General features: G+C 40.5%; 1 protein-coding gene across 2 annotated transcripts in view; it reads right to left on the reverse strand.

Annotated features, from left to right (window-relative positions):
* The window catches only part of LOC104590570 (uncharacterized), a 95,442-nt gene that overhangs the window by 33,107 nt on the left and 45,279 nt on the right, over positions 1-17,056 (reverse strand). For both annotated transcript variants that reach the window (XM_088896660.1, XM_088896659.1), the window contains exons 9-10: positions 8,503-8,571; positions 5,244-5,382 (exon numbers count right to left, since the gene is read on the reverse strand). In XM_088896660.1, coding sequence (XP_088752786.1) covers positions 5,244-5,382; positions 8,503-8,571 — 208 coding nt within the window. The remainder of the gene's footprint in view (positions 1-5,243; positions 5,383-8,502; positions 8,572-17,056) is intronic.

A 17,056-nucleotide genomic window follows, 5' to 3' on the forward strand; every position in this document is an offset into this window, starting at 1 on the left:
CCTACTCATTGGGAATGATGTAGGAATGTTGACTTCGGTCAAGGTATGGCTATCACAGCAGTTCTCCATGAAAGATCTTGGAGAAGCTTCATACATACTAGGTCTTCGACTCTATAGAGATAGATCGAAGCGGATAATTGGATTATCCCAGGCTGCTTATATTGACAAAATTGTCAAAAGATACAGCATGGAAAACTCCAAGAAAGGAAACGTTCCTTTCAGGCACGGAGTCACTCTCTCCAAGAAGATGTCTCCCAAGACTTCTGAGGAGATTGAGAGCATGAGAGACGTTCCCTATGCCTCAGCCGTAGGGAGCATCATGTATGCCATGCTGTGCACTCGCCCGGACATAGCTCAGGCGGTGAGGGTGGTAAGCAGATTCCAGGCAAACCCAAGGCAGGAGCATTGGACTGCTGTGAAGAACATACTCAAATACCTTCGAAGGACAAAAGAGTTTTGTCTAGTATTCGATGGTAGTTCACTGCAAGTTCTAGGGTATACTGATGCCGATTTCCAGTCGGATCAGGATGACAGAAAGTCTACATCTGGGTATGTTTTCACGATAGGATCGTGTGCTGTTTGCTGGAAAAGCAGCAAACAGGGGTCCACTGCAGACTCCACAACCGAGGCCGAGTACATTGCCGCAAGTGAAGCTGCCAAGGAAGCCGTGTGGATGAAGAAGTTCATACACGAATTGGGAGCGATTCCATCCAGCACATCACCCATCCCGTTGTTGGGTGACAACAATGGAGCGATCGCCGAGGCTAAAGAGCCTCGGGCTAACTCGAAGTCAAAGCACATCGAGAGAAAGTACCATGTACTACGGGAGATCGTTGGTAGAGGGGACGTCCTAATTCAGAAGGTAGCATCAGCGGATAATGTGGCAGACCCATTGACTAAGCCACTGACACAGAAGGTGTTTGAGAAACACGTGGAAAGTATGGGACTCCGGCTTGTACCAGATTGGACCTAAGTGCAAGTGGGAGCTGTTAGACAGTTTATGTATGCCCTTAGCTTCAATCTGATTTGATGTACTTTTGTTATTTAGTGGAAATAAATAAAGTGCATGTTTGATTCATGTTGTTTGGTTTAATTCTGTGTAAAACCCTAAAACTGGACATTTATAGAGATTCATGTTAGTTATAAATGTTCACAGCCGTTGGATAAGTCTGGGGAGATTTATCCTGCCAAGGCTGATGCTGGTGTGCCACCAAGTGTTGGGATGGCCTGTCTCAGCCATCAGGGTAAGACCCGAAGCACATGCAGTATGGGATTACTTGAACCGGACCAGATTTCCAGTCTTGCCCTGGACCTTGGAGATAGATGGGCAAAACTGGAAAGTTACACCTGACCCCTAGACTCAATTATGACACTTCACTAGGTGCTGGATCAGGCTGCCTTTGATATGCCAATCAGGGAGATCCTTAGCGGGGATCAAAACCTAGGTATGTTGGGGCAGTTTGAGAATTCATCTGAGTGGGTGGTCATAGTGACAGAATCAGCCACTTTGTCGGACAAAGGGTAATGATCGGGAATGCACTCTCTCTGATGGAAACCAAACTGCCGGCAGTTGATTTCAATCGTTGGAATTTTGTTTTGCAAAATTAATATACTTATATTATATGTACGGTTTCAAAATGTTTGCAAATGGTTTTAATTCCCGAGATCCATGTGAGAGGAGAGTGCGGCACTGTTCCTTGCAGCCGAGGGAGAGGTCCTCTCTTGTCGAACAGTGCTTGATCATTAAGGGCTGAGAGGTTAAGTGTAAGACCATTTAGGATAATACCTGATGGGCTAATCTTGCACCTGCCCACAGTCCCTGGGTTTTTATAAGATGGCTTGGCCCAGGGACCACTTAATGTAAGTGTTGGGCCCATAGGGTCCATATGATGGACTCAAGGGGTTCATTGAGTTTTTCAGTGAATTCGGCTGGGCCTTGTATTAAAGGCTGGGCCGAACCCATGTGGCTGGTGTGTAGATCAATGCTTGGGTCCCACGCCATACAAAGAAGCCCAACTGGGCAGCAGATTGGAATGTGATTAGACACTGAACACTTAATGGGCCAAAAAGCCCATTTCGAGGTGGGCTGATATGATCACCCATCCATGGGGCGAATTTGAGATTGAAGTTAGTAAAAGGATTGGGCCTTTAGCCTTATCCACTCTTAGAGACCAAATTCAAGTTAGATTTGAATCTGGTAACCTCCTGATAAGATCAGGAGTAAGCTAACTCTATCTGCACAAAGGATTAAGATTATCCCCTATCCAAATACTGATTTGGATTGGGATAACTCCTGATTTAGGAGGTTTCTTAATCAAGAAGAAAGGAGGAGAAAAACAAGAGAATTCGAACCAAGGAAAATCCCAAGAAAGGTTCCTGCGAATAGAGATCAGATTTCATACTCTCCAGAAAAGGAGAAAAAGCAGTTCAGCTTTTTCGGTTTTGGTTCTCTCCTCCTGCCGCCGCCATCTGCCATTGCAAGATTGGATCTTTGCAGAAAAGAAAGTCAAGAAATCTGTTCTTGACATCAGTCTTGCAAGAAAGACTGAAAAGGTTACAGTGTTTAGTTCTTCCAGAGGATTCTTGTAAAGGATCCAGTGTGTAGGACGCACCCTGCTGGTTCTGTTCCATCCACAGCTGTGTCATCTTCAGCAGGAACAGATCTTGGAGCATTCTTTGGGCGTGAACACCAACTTTGGGAGATACTGCTTCTCCGGATCAGGTATATTCCTCCCATTTACCTTTTGGTACAGATCTGGTTTGATTATGGTTCAAGTAGGATCCTTGAATATTGTATTCTAAATTTAGGGAATATGATTCCTAGTGGGAGAAGGTAGGAAATTTTTTTGAAATTCGCCCACCCATTCCGCAACCTTTATGGCGTCCATTAGATGGATCCTACCATTCTTTCATTCTAAACTAGCACAAGTCTCATTAATGTCTAATTTAAGGGGTAATTCAAAGAAACACACCAATCAAAACACAAAACAATAATGAATTGATTTTGATGAAGCACAATCTGGCCGATCTTAGCTGTCAATGATCTTGCCTCTGAACTGAGTAACAGGGACCTGAAACAGAAGGAGAAGAGAAGCTCCAAGGAGAACCCGGCGTAAAGGCTCTGAAGCTCAAGTTAGAATACTTCAAAGGCAAGATAAACCAGATAGCGCAAAGTTAGCATACCTCGTTCCTGGTGGGTAGGAGCCTTTTATAACCACCTCGCGCACTCACTTCCAGGCTTCCGTCAGATCGGGCATGATTACTTCTGAACTCCTGCCAATTCGGATGTCATTTCCTCTGGCTGAACAGAACCGCCACTGTTCCTTTTGTCGGAGCCGTCCCTGCGGCTGGTGATGACGGTTGCAGGTGGCGGTGGCAGGAAGCCATTTGAAGGGCGGCTGTCAGGCGTCAGATCCCAAATCAGTCAGGTGCATCGCCCTTGGATACGGACGTCCTTGGTGTCGGGTACGTTTGGTCAGCCTGGTGTTTCGGAAGCGAAGTGTTGGAGTGGCGAGCGAGGTGTCTCGAGTTCGGTTTGGAGCGTCCCGAGCTGCCTTGGGCCAGCTCGGGTCAGCTTTGTGAAGCTTGGGGCCCAGTACAGTTCGTGCTCCTTGCAGGGAACTCGGGTTCTCCGTAGGGAGCTCCGAGTTCTTAATAGGGAGCTCGGACTCTTGGTAGGGAGCTCGGGCTCTTAACAGGGAGCTCGGACTCCCAGTAGGGAGCTCGGGCTCTTGGCGGGGGGCTCGGACTCTTGGTAGGGAGCTCGGGCTCTTGGCGGGGAGCTCGGGCTCTTAACAGGGAGCTCGGACTCCCAGTAGGGAGCTCGGGCTCTTGGCGGGGGGCTCGGGCTCTTAACAGGGAGCTCGGACTCCCAGTAGGGAGCTCGGGCTCGGCAGGGAGCTCGGGTTCTTCAGCGAGCTCGGACTCCTAGTGGGGAGCTCGGGCTCTTAACAGGGAGCTCGGACTCCCAGTAGGGAGCTCGAACTCTTGGTAGGGAGCTCGGGCTCCTGGCGGGGAGCTCGGGCCCTTGGTGGGGAGCTCGGGCTCCTAGTATGGCGGTCTGGAGTTCGGGCTCAGTAGCGAGTTTGGATTTTGCTTTTGGTGCTTGCTTCAGGCGCTCTACTGTCCCGAGTTGCTTGTTTCTGCCACGTGTTGGGTAACTGCGAGGTCGGGCCAAATTTCCCTTCATCAGATTTAATTAATACATAAAACTCAGTATACATCAATCTGATTGGAGCTAAGGGCATATATTGTCTAATAGATGATATCATTATCACTAGGGACTAGGACTGATAAAAAGATTGAAAGACCTAGCCACACAGATTGAAATGAATGATTTAACTCCATTTGCTATTCCCTTGGAATTGAGGTTGCCCATTCATAAAAAGGCATCTTTCTTCTTAGAGGAAATATGCACTAGATCCTTTCAAGGATATAAGTAAGTTGGGAGCAAAGCCAACTAATACATTTATTGGTGTTAAGCATAAGCTAATTGGGTTGGATTTATTGATGATAGAAGTCCACTAGTAGAAACCACACCTTTATGAGAGCTAATCTAGTTACATGAAATAGCAAGAAACAAAGTGTAGTGGCCAAATCAAATCCTGAAGCAGGAACATAGGGCCCCAGCACATGGAGTTGCAAAAGTGTTATGGATACAGAACCTGTTAAGAGAGTTGCATTTGCAATAAACAGTCCCCATGTCACTTACTAGTAACAATAAAGCAGCCATCAACATAGCTGCCAACCCAATCCTCCATGACCAAACCAAGCACATTGAAGTTAATAAGTACTTCATCAGAGAAAAACTTGAGAAAAAGTGTTTACTCTATATGTTAATTCCAATGAGCAACTTGCTGATGTACTCACAAAGAGCATAAACTGTAAACAACAAAATGAGTTATGTAACAACTAATAAGTTGGGTGTGATTGACATTTATGACCCAACTTGAGGGGCTGTGTGGTTATTCTGTTATTTACATTTTATTATTCTGTTGCCCTAATATAAATAAGAACAGGCATTGCCCGCCTCAATTTCTAGAACCTCCAAACAGTCTCTTCTCTTCCCTCCTCTTCTCTTCTATCTTGTTTCTTTCTACTTCTACTTGGATAATAAGTTGTAATGTGAAATCATAAGGGGAAGATAAGAGACTATGCCCTTCAAGTATGAAAACATTGTCTATATTGCTTGCCATCTATACTTGATAAACTTCATTGTTACTTATCAAAAAAAAGGTACTTACTGTACAAGTAGTCTGTTCAATTGGCTTTCTGATCTCTTCTTGGATGTAATCATCAACAAGATCAAAAACTTGAAAGGACGTTTGATTCTTAGATGGAAAAACTTGAAATGCACATATCTCCTTCCATCTATCTTTCAGCCTATGAAAAATAATAAGTTAGGAAGAAATAACCTGAACAAGTTCAGATATTTTGCTAAACTAAACTTAAAAGTAGTAACATAATCATGAAAAATTACTTAGAAGTTTATTTTCAGTGAGAAGTAACACACAAACAGAAACCCTGTAGAGGTTACATATGAATTGAAATGCCTAATATATTTGACCATCTTAGATCACAAACAATTCATGAGGAAAAAATGAAATGTCCTTTCTCAAACAAATAGTTCTGGCCCATAAGTTTACTTGCCCATGAACCTTCCAATGGTGGGTTTGTGGTATCAAGATAAAGTCATACAACCTGAAAGCTAAAGAACCCAAATATGCAATCCATATGACATAACCGAGAGAAACTTCCTACTCACTTCAAACTATCAAGTCACACCTGATATGGCAAGACTGAGAGCATTGGTTGATCTTCATAATCAAGAGAAAAAGATTTTCACACTAATTGCAAGAAGTCTAACCCCTCAAATTTGGTGACAAGGCTATCGAGTCCCCTCCTCACCCCTAATCCAATTAACTACCATCTGCCAGTCTCCCTCCAACCCCTGTATGTCTAGTGAAAACATCAGCCTCAATGGTTCAGGTGTGGAAGCAAGGAAACAAACCATGGAAGAAGAAATCAAGTTTCCTCATATTCCTTTTTTATCAGTAAATTTCTTCATATTCTTCAAGTGATAAAAATTTCATAATTTTTAGGTTATTTTATTTAATTTATTTTCTAGTTTATTAAATCGGGTTAGCTTTTTTTTTGTTTCTTTCTTGATCAGTAGCAAAGAAGAATTCATTCAATAAATAAATAGCAAGTACAACAAGAGTTGTGAATTACAAACAGAAATTAGTGTGAGCATATGGTCCCTACCATCTCACCCCTTCCCAATAATGCAAACAGAAAATTAATGTTGGCTGACTTTTGTACCAATTAATTTCAACCAGCATGTCAGTTGAATACCATTTAAATTTTGACTTTATTTCTAAAGTTCCATGCTGCACTCTCATCCTTTGCTGGACAACAGATCACCAATTTGGAATCACCTTCAACAACCAGCCTTTCCACTCCCATTTCTTTAGCTTTCTGCACCCCATAAACTGCTGTCATTACTTCTTCCCTAACCGAACCTCCTTCACCAAGTGCAGCTGAATATAATAACCATATGGTTTCATTTTAGTAGTGAGAATGGGCCTTTGTTTCTTTATTTTTCTTTAAGTTATGTTTACGACTTGTGTCAGTAGGTAGTGGGCCATAGTTTTGGGCCTGTTTTTCTTTATTGTTTTTTATTGCTGTCTTTAGTGATGGATGCCCTACTAAGGGCACTCATGCAATTGTCTTCAATTTTTTACAATAAAAGAATAAAAGAGATCATTGGGGATTGAAGAGAGGTTTAGAACTCTCTCTTCTTTTTCTTCCCTTTCTTCCATCTTCTTCCTATTAGGGGGGCTTGTGAAGACTCTATTAGGGGCAGTGACCACTGTGAAGTTGGATGGAATCAATTATTTAGCCTGGTCTTAATCAATTAAAATAAATGTGTATAGTAGAGGGAAATGGGGATACATTACTAGGAGCAAGAAGAAACTGAAGGAGGATGACCCTACCTATGAAAGGTGTATGCAGGAAAACTACACAGTAGTGGGTTGGTTAGTGAACTCTATGCAGCCACATATTAATCAGCACTACTTGTGGATGGAAACTGCAAAGGAATTGTTGGATAGCATCATAGAGACCTATTCCCAAAAGCTAAATGTTACCTGGGCCTACAAATTGAAGAATGATGTGAATAATCTAAGACAAGGGGAGAAGCCCTTAGCCGTCTACTTCTCCATTGGAAATCTCTGTGGCAGGAGATTGATTGATGGAAACTTTGGTTTGGGGTTGTACAAAGGATGCAAAAACACATAGGAAGTTGGTGGAGAGAAACCGGGTCTTTGAATTCCTCACCGAGCTCAACCCAGAGTATGATATTGAGGCAGAATGTTTTGGCAAAGGATGAGGTGACTTTGTCTCAAGCTTATTCTAGGATGAGTAGTGAGGAGAGTATAAGACAGGTTCAATCTATAGAGCCACAGGTTGATCATTATTCTAATGTCAGGATAAAGCCGAAGGCCAACAATGGGAAGAAAGACGTTATCTATGAGTACTACAAGAAACCTAAACATACTAAAGGCACCTATTGGAACTTGCACCTAGAGCTTATACCTACCAAACTCAAGAAGAAAAATAGTGGAAAAAGGATTGAGAATGTAAGTTCAAATATGGTTGATGGTGTGACTAAGATTGCTAATTCTTGTGCTTCTCCTCATATGGAACAGACCATCAATGCTCCTAAAAGCTTCCCTAACTTCAAAGCTAAAGAGGTAGACATCCTCAATCGAGCTATGGCTCGACTAAAATGGTCCTCTGTTGCTTCCTCATCTTTTGCCAAGACATGTATTGTGTCTGTCGTGAGTGCTATACAGTCTTGTTCCTCCAACTCATGGGTTATTGACTCAAGAGATTCTGAGCACGTGACTAATGACCCTTCCTTTCTTTCATAACACCATCTTGCTTCTACCCAAGATAAAGGGAAAGTAGCTGAAGGCAACTTTTTAGGCCCATGTAATTGAGATAGCTTCACATGGATTTGTGAAAACCACTATAGCCGGCCCATCATGAAGTCACATGAACAAGAAAAGAAAGGGATTGCTACCCCTTTCTTAGACTTTGTCCCCACATTATTAGGTCGATGTAATTTTGTTTTGTTATCACATTCTAGTTAATATGGCAGTTAAGAGAACAGAATGAAAAAATAGGATTCATTCAGCCAACCACATATAGTTGGGAGTTGGGACTTTGGAAAAGGCTTGGATGAAAATGATGAAGTCTAGTTCCATATTAAGTCAAAATTATACTGCTGCTTCCACCAGTTCTTGTTTTTCACTTTCTTTTTTTTTTTTTTGATCAATAATTGTTTTTCACTTTCTCTTTTCTATTTTTTGCTATTATCCTCTCATTTCCAATAAAAACACAGTGTCAAAATGATCAACCGCCAAAATGCATTTCCATCATAACAAACAGATGCATACAAATGAACTAAAACAACACATAATAAAAACAAAAACTCACTCATTGGTTGTGTCAATATTGCCAAAACTTCTTAGCGGTGGTGGCACTCGAAAATCAATTGTTTGATATCTATAAAACAGAAAACCTCAAGATTACACTAATACAATTACAAAGCTTAAATCAATAACATGTGAAATAAAAAGAAAAATGTCATTTTAGAACAATCATACTATCAGGCACAAAATAGAATATGATGTAGCTTTGCTTTTACCTGCAACTATCAAGGGACAAGTAGAATAATATTTACTTCACTTGTTAGACATTCAACTACTTTTCTTGTCTCCTCATAGTGAATAATAAAAAAGAAAAAAAATATTAAATATCAAACAAACACAAATATAGAGAAAAATATTTTACCGTAGATCCTTTTACGATTTCTTAACATTTTTTAGCTTAAAATCTTGTAGGCCTAAGTTTTTCCTTATTACATTGATGAAAGAGTTTTGTACTTGTCAAAAAAAAATGATGAAAGAGTTTTTTCATCCTAATGTACAATTGTTTTAGAGTTTTTTTACAAGCATGGGTCACAATAATGGCAAGATTTAGTGAAATTTCCCCAAAACCTCCCCATTTTTCCAGGTTGCAATACTAAATTTTTCCAAGAATCATTTTTTCTAATATAACTGATATTTTATCCATATGTCAGTGATATTTCAGATTTCATTAATAAACTATACATTTAAGGTTTAAAACTTTAGAATATTAATAGAAATTTTTCAATATTTCATTAAATCATCTAAATTTTAAAAAAAAATTCTCAAATGAACAAATGAGTATTCAATGATTGGATGATTGGTTTACTATATTGATATGATTCTCACTTAGTAAGTCACTATAAATCAAAAGAAAAAGAAAACAGGCAAACAAAAAGAGGAATCCCAATCTAATCAAAATGTATGGTAACGAAAAAAAAAAGAAAAAAAAAATCTAAATGACAAGTAAATGACATACATAATGAAAAGATGAATAGACAAAAATAGAGACATAGAGAAGAATACCTTTTCTTGGTATTTGGTGGCACACCTAAATCCCCCATAGGGGCCATTTGAATAGCACATCACCACACAAATATCCCCCCCCCAAAGTCGGTGGTAGTAGGAATCAAATCCACGCCTCTGCTGGGACAAACCAGCTAATGTACCAACTGAGCGACCCCTCAGTTGGCTAGAAGAATACCTATTTAAGTCTCTTAATCTTCTCTTGTTGTTCTATATGGTTGTTTGCTATGGTTTCTAAGCCTAAAATTTCAATGATACTTCTAACAATTCCTTAATGTTTATTAACGACTAACTCCATTTTTTTAGAAAATTTCCTGAACTTTTTATATTTTACAAATGTTTTAGCAAAATAAGCAAAATATCCCCGAAATTTCCCCAGCCATGCATGGGGAATTGTCTCCATTGATATCAAAATTTCAAACCGTCCTTACAAGCATTCCTCCCTAAAACTATCTGTTTACATTTAGGGGAGCTCATTCTTAAACAAGCCCGAAAGCCCGACATGGGAAATTTGTGGTCTAGGCCTGAGAATGAGAGTAGTACCAGAAATTGTAAATGAATAAAGTACATAATTGATTCATGTAATTGTGGTGTGTTTCTGTGTAATACCCTTAAATTGGACACTTAATGAGACTCGTGTTAATTTAGAATCTTCACAGCCATTGGATAGATCTGGGGGGATTTATCCTGCCAATGCTGACACTGATGTATCACCAAGTTGGTGGGGTGGCTTGTCTCAGCTACCAGGGTGAGACCTGAGGTACATGCAGTGTGAGTTTTCTTGAAACCCTGAACCGGACCAAAATTCTAGTATTGCCCTGGACCTTGGAGATATATGGGCAAAACTGGAATGTTACACCTAACCCCTAGACTCGATTATGGTACTGCACTAGTGAAAGAATGGTAGGATCCATCTAATGGACGCCATAAAGGTTGCGGAATGGGTGGGCGAATTTCAAAAAAATTTCCTACCTTCTCCCACTAGGAATCATATTCCCTAAATTTAGAATACAATATTCAAGGATCCTACTTGAACCATAATCAAACCAGATCTGTACCAAAAGGTAAATGGGAGGAATATACCTGATCCGGAGAAGCAGTATCTCCCAAAGTTGGTGTTCACGCCCAAAGAATGCTCTAAGATCTGTTCCTGCTGAAGATGACACAGCTGTGGATGGAACAGAACCAGCAGGGTGCGTCCTACACACTGGATCCTTCACAAGAATCCTCTAGAAGAACTAAAAACTGTAACCTTTTCAGTCTTTCTTGCAAGACTGATGTCAAGAACAGATTTCTTGACTTTCTTTTCTGCAAAGATCCAATCTTGCAATGGCAGATGGCAGCGGCAGGAGGAGAGAACCAAAACCGAAAAAGCTGAACTGCTTTTTCTCCTTTTCTGGAGAGCATGAAATCTGATCTCTATTCGCAAGAACCTTTCTTGCGATTTTCCTTGGTTCGAATTCTCTTTTTGTTTTTTTCTCCTCCTTTCTTCTTGATTAAAAAACCTCCTAAATCAGGAGTTATCCCAATCCAAATCAGTATTTGGATAGGGGATAATCTTAATCCTTTGTGCAGATAGAGTTAGCTTACTCCTGATCTTATCAGGAGGTTACCAGATTCAAATCTAACTTGAATTTGGTCTCTAAGAGTGGATAAAGCTAAAGGCCCAATCCTTTTACTAACTTCAATCTCAAATTCGCCCCATGGATCATATCAGCCCACCTCGAAATGGGCTTTTTGGCCCATTAAGTGTTCAGTGTCTAATTACATTCCAATCTGCTGCCCAGTTGGGCTTCTTTGTATGGCGTGGGACCCAAGCATTGATCTACACACCAGCCACATGGGTTCGGCCCAGCCTTTAATACAAGGCCCAGCCGAATTCACTGAAAAACTCAATGAACCCCTTGAGTCCATCATATGGACCCTATGGGCCCAACACTTACATTAAGTGGTCCCTGGGCCAAGCCATCTTATAAAAACCCAGGGACTGTGGGCAGGTGCAAGATTAGCCCATCAGGTATTATCCTAAATGGTCTTACACTTAACCTCTCAGCCCTTAATGATCAAGCACTGTCCGACAAGAGAGGACCTCTCCCTCGGCTGCAAGGAACAGTGCCGCACTCTCCTCTCACATGGATCCCGGGAATTAAAACCATTTGCAAACATTTTGAAACCGTACATATAATATAAGTATATTAATTTTGCAAAACAAAATTCCAACGATTGAAATCAACTGCCGGCAGTTTGGTTTCCATCAGAGAGAGTGCATTCCCGATCATTACCCTTTGTCCGACAAAGTGGCTGATTCTGTCACTATGACCACCCACTCAGATGAATTCTCAAACTGCCCCAACATACCCAGGTTTTGATCCCCGCTAAGGATCTCCCTGATTGGCATATCAAAGGCAGCCTGATCCAGCACCTAGTGAAGTGTCATAATCGAGTCTAGGGGTCAGGTGTAACTTTCCAGTTTTGCCCATCTATCTCCAAGGTCCAGGGCAAGACTGAAAATCTGGTCTGGTTCAAGGATTCAAGTAATCCCATACTGCATGTGCTTCGGGTCTTACCCTGATGGCTGAGACAGGCCATCCCAACACTTGGTGGCACACCAGCATCAGCCTTGGCAGGATAAATCTCCCCAGACTTATCTAACGGTTGTGAACATTTAAAACTAACATGAATCTCTATAAATGTCCAGTTTTAGGGTTTTACACAGAATTAAACCAAGCAACATGAATCAAACATGCACTTTATTTATTTCCACTAAATAACAAAAGTACATCAAATCAGATTGAAGCTAAGGGCATACATAAACTGTCTAACAACTAGGTGTCGGATCGGGCTGTCTTTGATATGCCAATCAGTGAGATACTTAAAGGGGGTCAAAACCTAGGTATGTTGGGACAATTTGAGAATTCATCTGAGTGGGTGATCATAGTGACGAGATCAGCCCCTTTGTCGGACAAAGTGAATGATCGGGGATGCACTCTCTTATGGAAACCTAAACTACCGGCAGTTGATTTCAACCGTTGAAATTTGTTTTGCAAAATATATTTTATACATATATATTATGGTTTCAAAATGTTTGCAAAAGGTTTTAATTCCTAGGATCCATGTGAGTAGAGAGTGCAGCACTATTCCTTGTAGCCGAGGGAGAGGTCCTCTCTTGTCAGGCAGTGTTTGATCAGTATGGGCTGAGAGGTTAAGTGTAAGACCATTGAGGGTAATATCTGATGAGCTAATCTTGCATCTGCCCACAGTCCTTGGGTTTTCATAAGGTGGCTGAACCCAATGACCATTTAGTGTAAATGTTGGGCCCGTTAAGAGCCCATGGTGGACTCAGGGGTTCACTGTCTCCTACAGTGAATTCGGCTAGGCCTTGTAACAAAGGCTGGGCTGAACCCATGTGGCTGATGTGTAGATCAATGTTTGGGTCCCACGCCATACAAGGAGAACCAACTAGGCAACAGGTTAAGAGGTTAAGTGAGCACATAAACTTAATAGGCCTAAAGCCCAAATCGAACTGGGTTAATTAGATTAATTAAATAGGGACAGATCTGGGTTTGGATCAGTAGATAAGGATAAGAGGATAAGTCTTATCCACTTAAAGAGTCCAGATTCAAATAAAGATTTGGATCAGGAAACTCCAAATTTGATTAGGATTAAGATGACCTTAAACTGCAAATAAGATAAGGGATTAACCTAATCACCTAAAGAGTCCAGATCCAAATAAAGATTTGGATCAGGAAACTCCTAATCAGATTAGGAGGTTGTCTCTTTAAGGTTATAAATAAGAGAGCAGGGCGGACATGCAATAGACACCAGACAGACACAAAAAAGTGCAGAGTTCTTCCCTGTTCTTGCCGCCCCTACCCAGTTCGATCTCCACTTATGGGAGTGATCAAGAATTGTTCTTGATATTGCTTCTTGGAAGAAGAAGCAATCTGAAGTCGTGCTCACCAGCCCTCTACTCCATTCTTGCTGAAGAATTCGGTTCTTGCTGAAGATTCTGAAAGAATGGTAGGATCTATCTAATGAACGCCACAAAGGTTACGGAATGGGTGGGCGAATTTCAAAAATTTTCCTACCTTCTCCCAACTGGGAATCGTATTCCCTAAATTTAGAATACAATATTCAAGGATCCTACTTGAACCATAATCGAACCAGATCTGAACCAAAAAGAAACAGGGAGGATTATACCTGATCCGGAGAAACAGTATCTCCCAAAGTTGGTGTTCACGCCCAAAGAAGACACCAAGATCCGCTCCTGCTGAAGATGACACAGTTGTGGGTGGAACGGAACCAGCAGGGTGCATCCCACACACTGGATCTTTCGCAAGAATCCTCTGGAAACTCTGAACACTGAATCTTTTTCAGTCTTTTCTGCAAGACTGATGTCAAGAACTGATTTCTTGACTTCTTTCTTCTTCAAAGATTGAATCTTGTCTGAAAAAGAGTGGCGGCGGCTGGAGGAGAACTCCTGGGACGAAGATGGCTGAATAGCTTCTCTTCTCTCTGGAGTCTGTATGAGATCTAATCTCTGTTCGCAGGATGATTTCTTGCTATTTCCAAAAACCCCTGTTCGAAATCTGATATCTTTTTCTTGGGGTTTCTCCTCTTTTCTTCTTGATTAAGAAACCTCCTAATTAGGAGTTCTCCCAATCCAAATCAGTATTTGGATAGGGGATGATCTTAATACTATCTGCAGATTAAGTTAGCAGACTCTTGTTCTTATCAAGAGGTTACCTGATTCAAATCTGATTTGAATTTGGTCTCCCAGAGTGGATAAGGTTAAAAGGCCCTATCCTTTTGCTAACATTAATCTTAGATCCGCCCCATGGATGGGTGATCATATCAGCCCAGCTCGAAATGGGTTTTTGGCCCATTAAGTGCTCAGTGCTTAACTAGTTTCCAATCTGCTGCCCAGTTGGGCTTCTTTGTATGGCATGGGACCCAAGCATTGATCTACACACCAGCCACATGGGTTCGGCCCAGCCTTTATTACAAGGCCCAGCCGAATTCACTGAAAAACTCAGTGAACCCGTGAGCCCATCACATGGACCCTATAGGCCCAACACTTACATTAAGTGGTCCCTGGGCCAAGCCATCTTATAAAAACCCAAGGACTGTGGGCAGGTGCAAGATTAGCCTATCAGGTATTATCCTAAATGGCCTTACAATTAACCTCTCAGCCCTTAATGATCAAGCACTGCCCGACAAGAGAGGACCTCTCCCTCAGCTGCAAGGAACAGTGCCGCACTCTCTTTTCACATGGATCCCGGGAATTAAAACCATTTGCAAACATTTCGAAACCGTACATATACATATATATATATATATATATTAATTTTGCAAAACAAAATTCCAACGATTGAAATCAACTGCCGGCAGTTTGGTTTCCATCAGAGAGAATGCCTTTCCCGATCATTACCTTTGTCCGACAAAGGGGCTGATTCTGTCATTATGATCACCCACTCAAATGAATTCTCAAACTGTCCCAACATACCCTGGTTTTGATCCCCATCTAAGGATCTCACTGATTGGCATATCAAAGGCAGCCCGATCCGACACCTAGTGAAGTGTCATAATCGAGTCTAGGGGTCAAGTGTAACTTTCCAGTTTTGCCCATCTATCTCCAAGGTCCAAGGCAATACTGGAAATCTGGTCCGCTTCAAGGATTCAAGTAATCCCATACTGCATGTGCCTTGGGTCTTACCCTGGTGGCCGAGACAGGCCATCCCAACACTTGGTGGCGCACCAGTATCAGCCTTGGCAGGATAAATCTCCCCAGACTTATCCATTGGCTGTGAACATTTAAAACTAACACGAGTCTCTATAAGTGTCCAATTTTAGGGTCTTAAACAGAATTATACCAAACATCATGAATCAAACATGCACTTTATTTATTTTCACTAAATAACAAAAGTACATCAACTCGGATTGAAGCTAAGGGCATTCAAAACTGTCTAACAGATTTGTCCTGCTGATCCTGCTTCACCTCACACTATCATCTTCAGTGGAAGCAGTTTTTGGTTTTCTCTTTGGGCGTGAACACCTTCATTGGGAGTTACTGCTACTCCGTATCAAGTATATCCATCTCCTCCCTTTTGGTTTCAGATCTGGTCCGGTTTGGTTCAAGATTGATCCTTGAAAATGCAATTTTCTAAAATAGCAAATGCGATTCCCATATGGGAGAGAGAAATTTTTGAAATTTCGCCCAACCTTCCTACAGGGTTCGGCCATCCATATGATGGATCTCTCATCCCTTCAAAGTATTATGGATTTAGTATTCTAGTATAAAGTTCTTATAAAGTTTTTTTTTTCTAATAAAGTGTTCTAGCAATCTATTTTTTTTAATTTAGTTTTGATTATGAGGTTCACTTGCTTGACAACTCTTCTTAGGTCTAGTATTTTTTTTCAAAGTTAATGTAATGAGAAGAAAATTCGTTTTGTACTGTTATGTTTGAACAAATTGTGCGTTTCTGCTGATTTCTGAATTACAAATCTTGTGATAAGATTTTCATATTTTTTGTTTTAATTCTGGTTCTAATGATTATGATGCTTTTCTTCATATTTTAATTATAAATTATTTCTATATTGTGATGTATGTGGCTAGCAAAAAAATGTGATTACAGCATTAGTTCTATTGTTGTCGATGATGTAGATTTGGATGTCAGTACAACTAGTGGTGGCAAATGGATGGGTTGGGTTGGGTGAGGGTTGAATACCAACCCACCCATGTTGGCCCGCTAACCCTGACCCACGCATATGACCACCTAACCTAATGCAAAGATTAAGAAATTACAAATATTTTAGCCAAAAAAATACAAATATTAAGAAAATTAAGAAAAACAAAAATTGCAGAAAAATAATAAAAGCACAAAAATTGACATAAATTTGCTGAAAAAATACAAAAATTGTAGAAAAAACACAATTCGATAAAAATTTCAAAAAAAAACATAGAAAATAATAGAATTTAAAAAAATCATATTTCAACCAAGAAAATAGAAATTGAATAAAATAAATAAATTGATAAAAATTCAAAATAATTATATATTTCAAATTTTCAACTCAAATTGTTTTTTAGAAAAAAAAATATCTTTGTAGAAAGTAAAAAAAAAAAAAATTGATGAGAAAATAGCAATTGTGCGGACGAGCTTCGACATCTGTGTTACAGAACTTGTTCTACTTCAACTCAGCTTCCATCAACAATGGCACTTGAATTTATTATTTCCATTGTTTGCATTGATGTTACAACCAGCAAAGCCCCAAACCCCATCTTTCCCATTCTCAAAGACCAAAACCTGATTTGATTCGTCAAAGATTTGAGATTTGAAAGAAATGGAGGAAATAGGCTTTTGTATGGATGTGGAGGCAGAGAACCTGATCTGATCTACCACCCTCTCCCTTCTATTCAAAACTCAATTTGAAGACTATAGATCATCAATCACTCTTGTAAATCAAATAATTTTTTTATTTCATATCAATCAATTTCCATTTGAATCAAAGCTCAGCTACTAGCCCAAAATCCTTGTACCAAACCCTAAGGCCCACTT

The sequence above is a fragment of the Nelumbo nucifera genome, chromosome 1 (genome assembly GCF_055504915.1).
Source record: "Nelumbo nucifera cultivar China Antique chromosome 1, China Antique-T2T, whole genome shotgun sequence".
Taxonomy (NCBI): domain Eukaryota; kingdom Viridiplantae; phylum Streptophyta; class Magnoliopsida; order Proteales; family Nelumbonaceae; genus Nelumbo; species Nelumbo nucifera.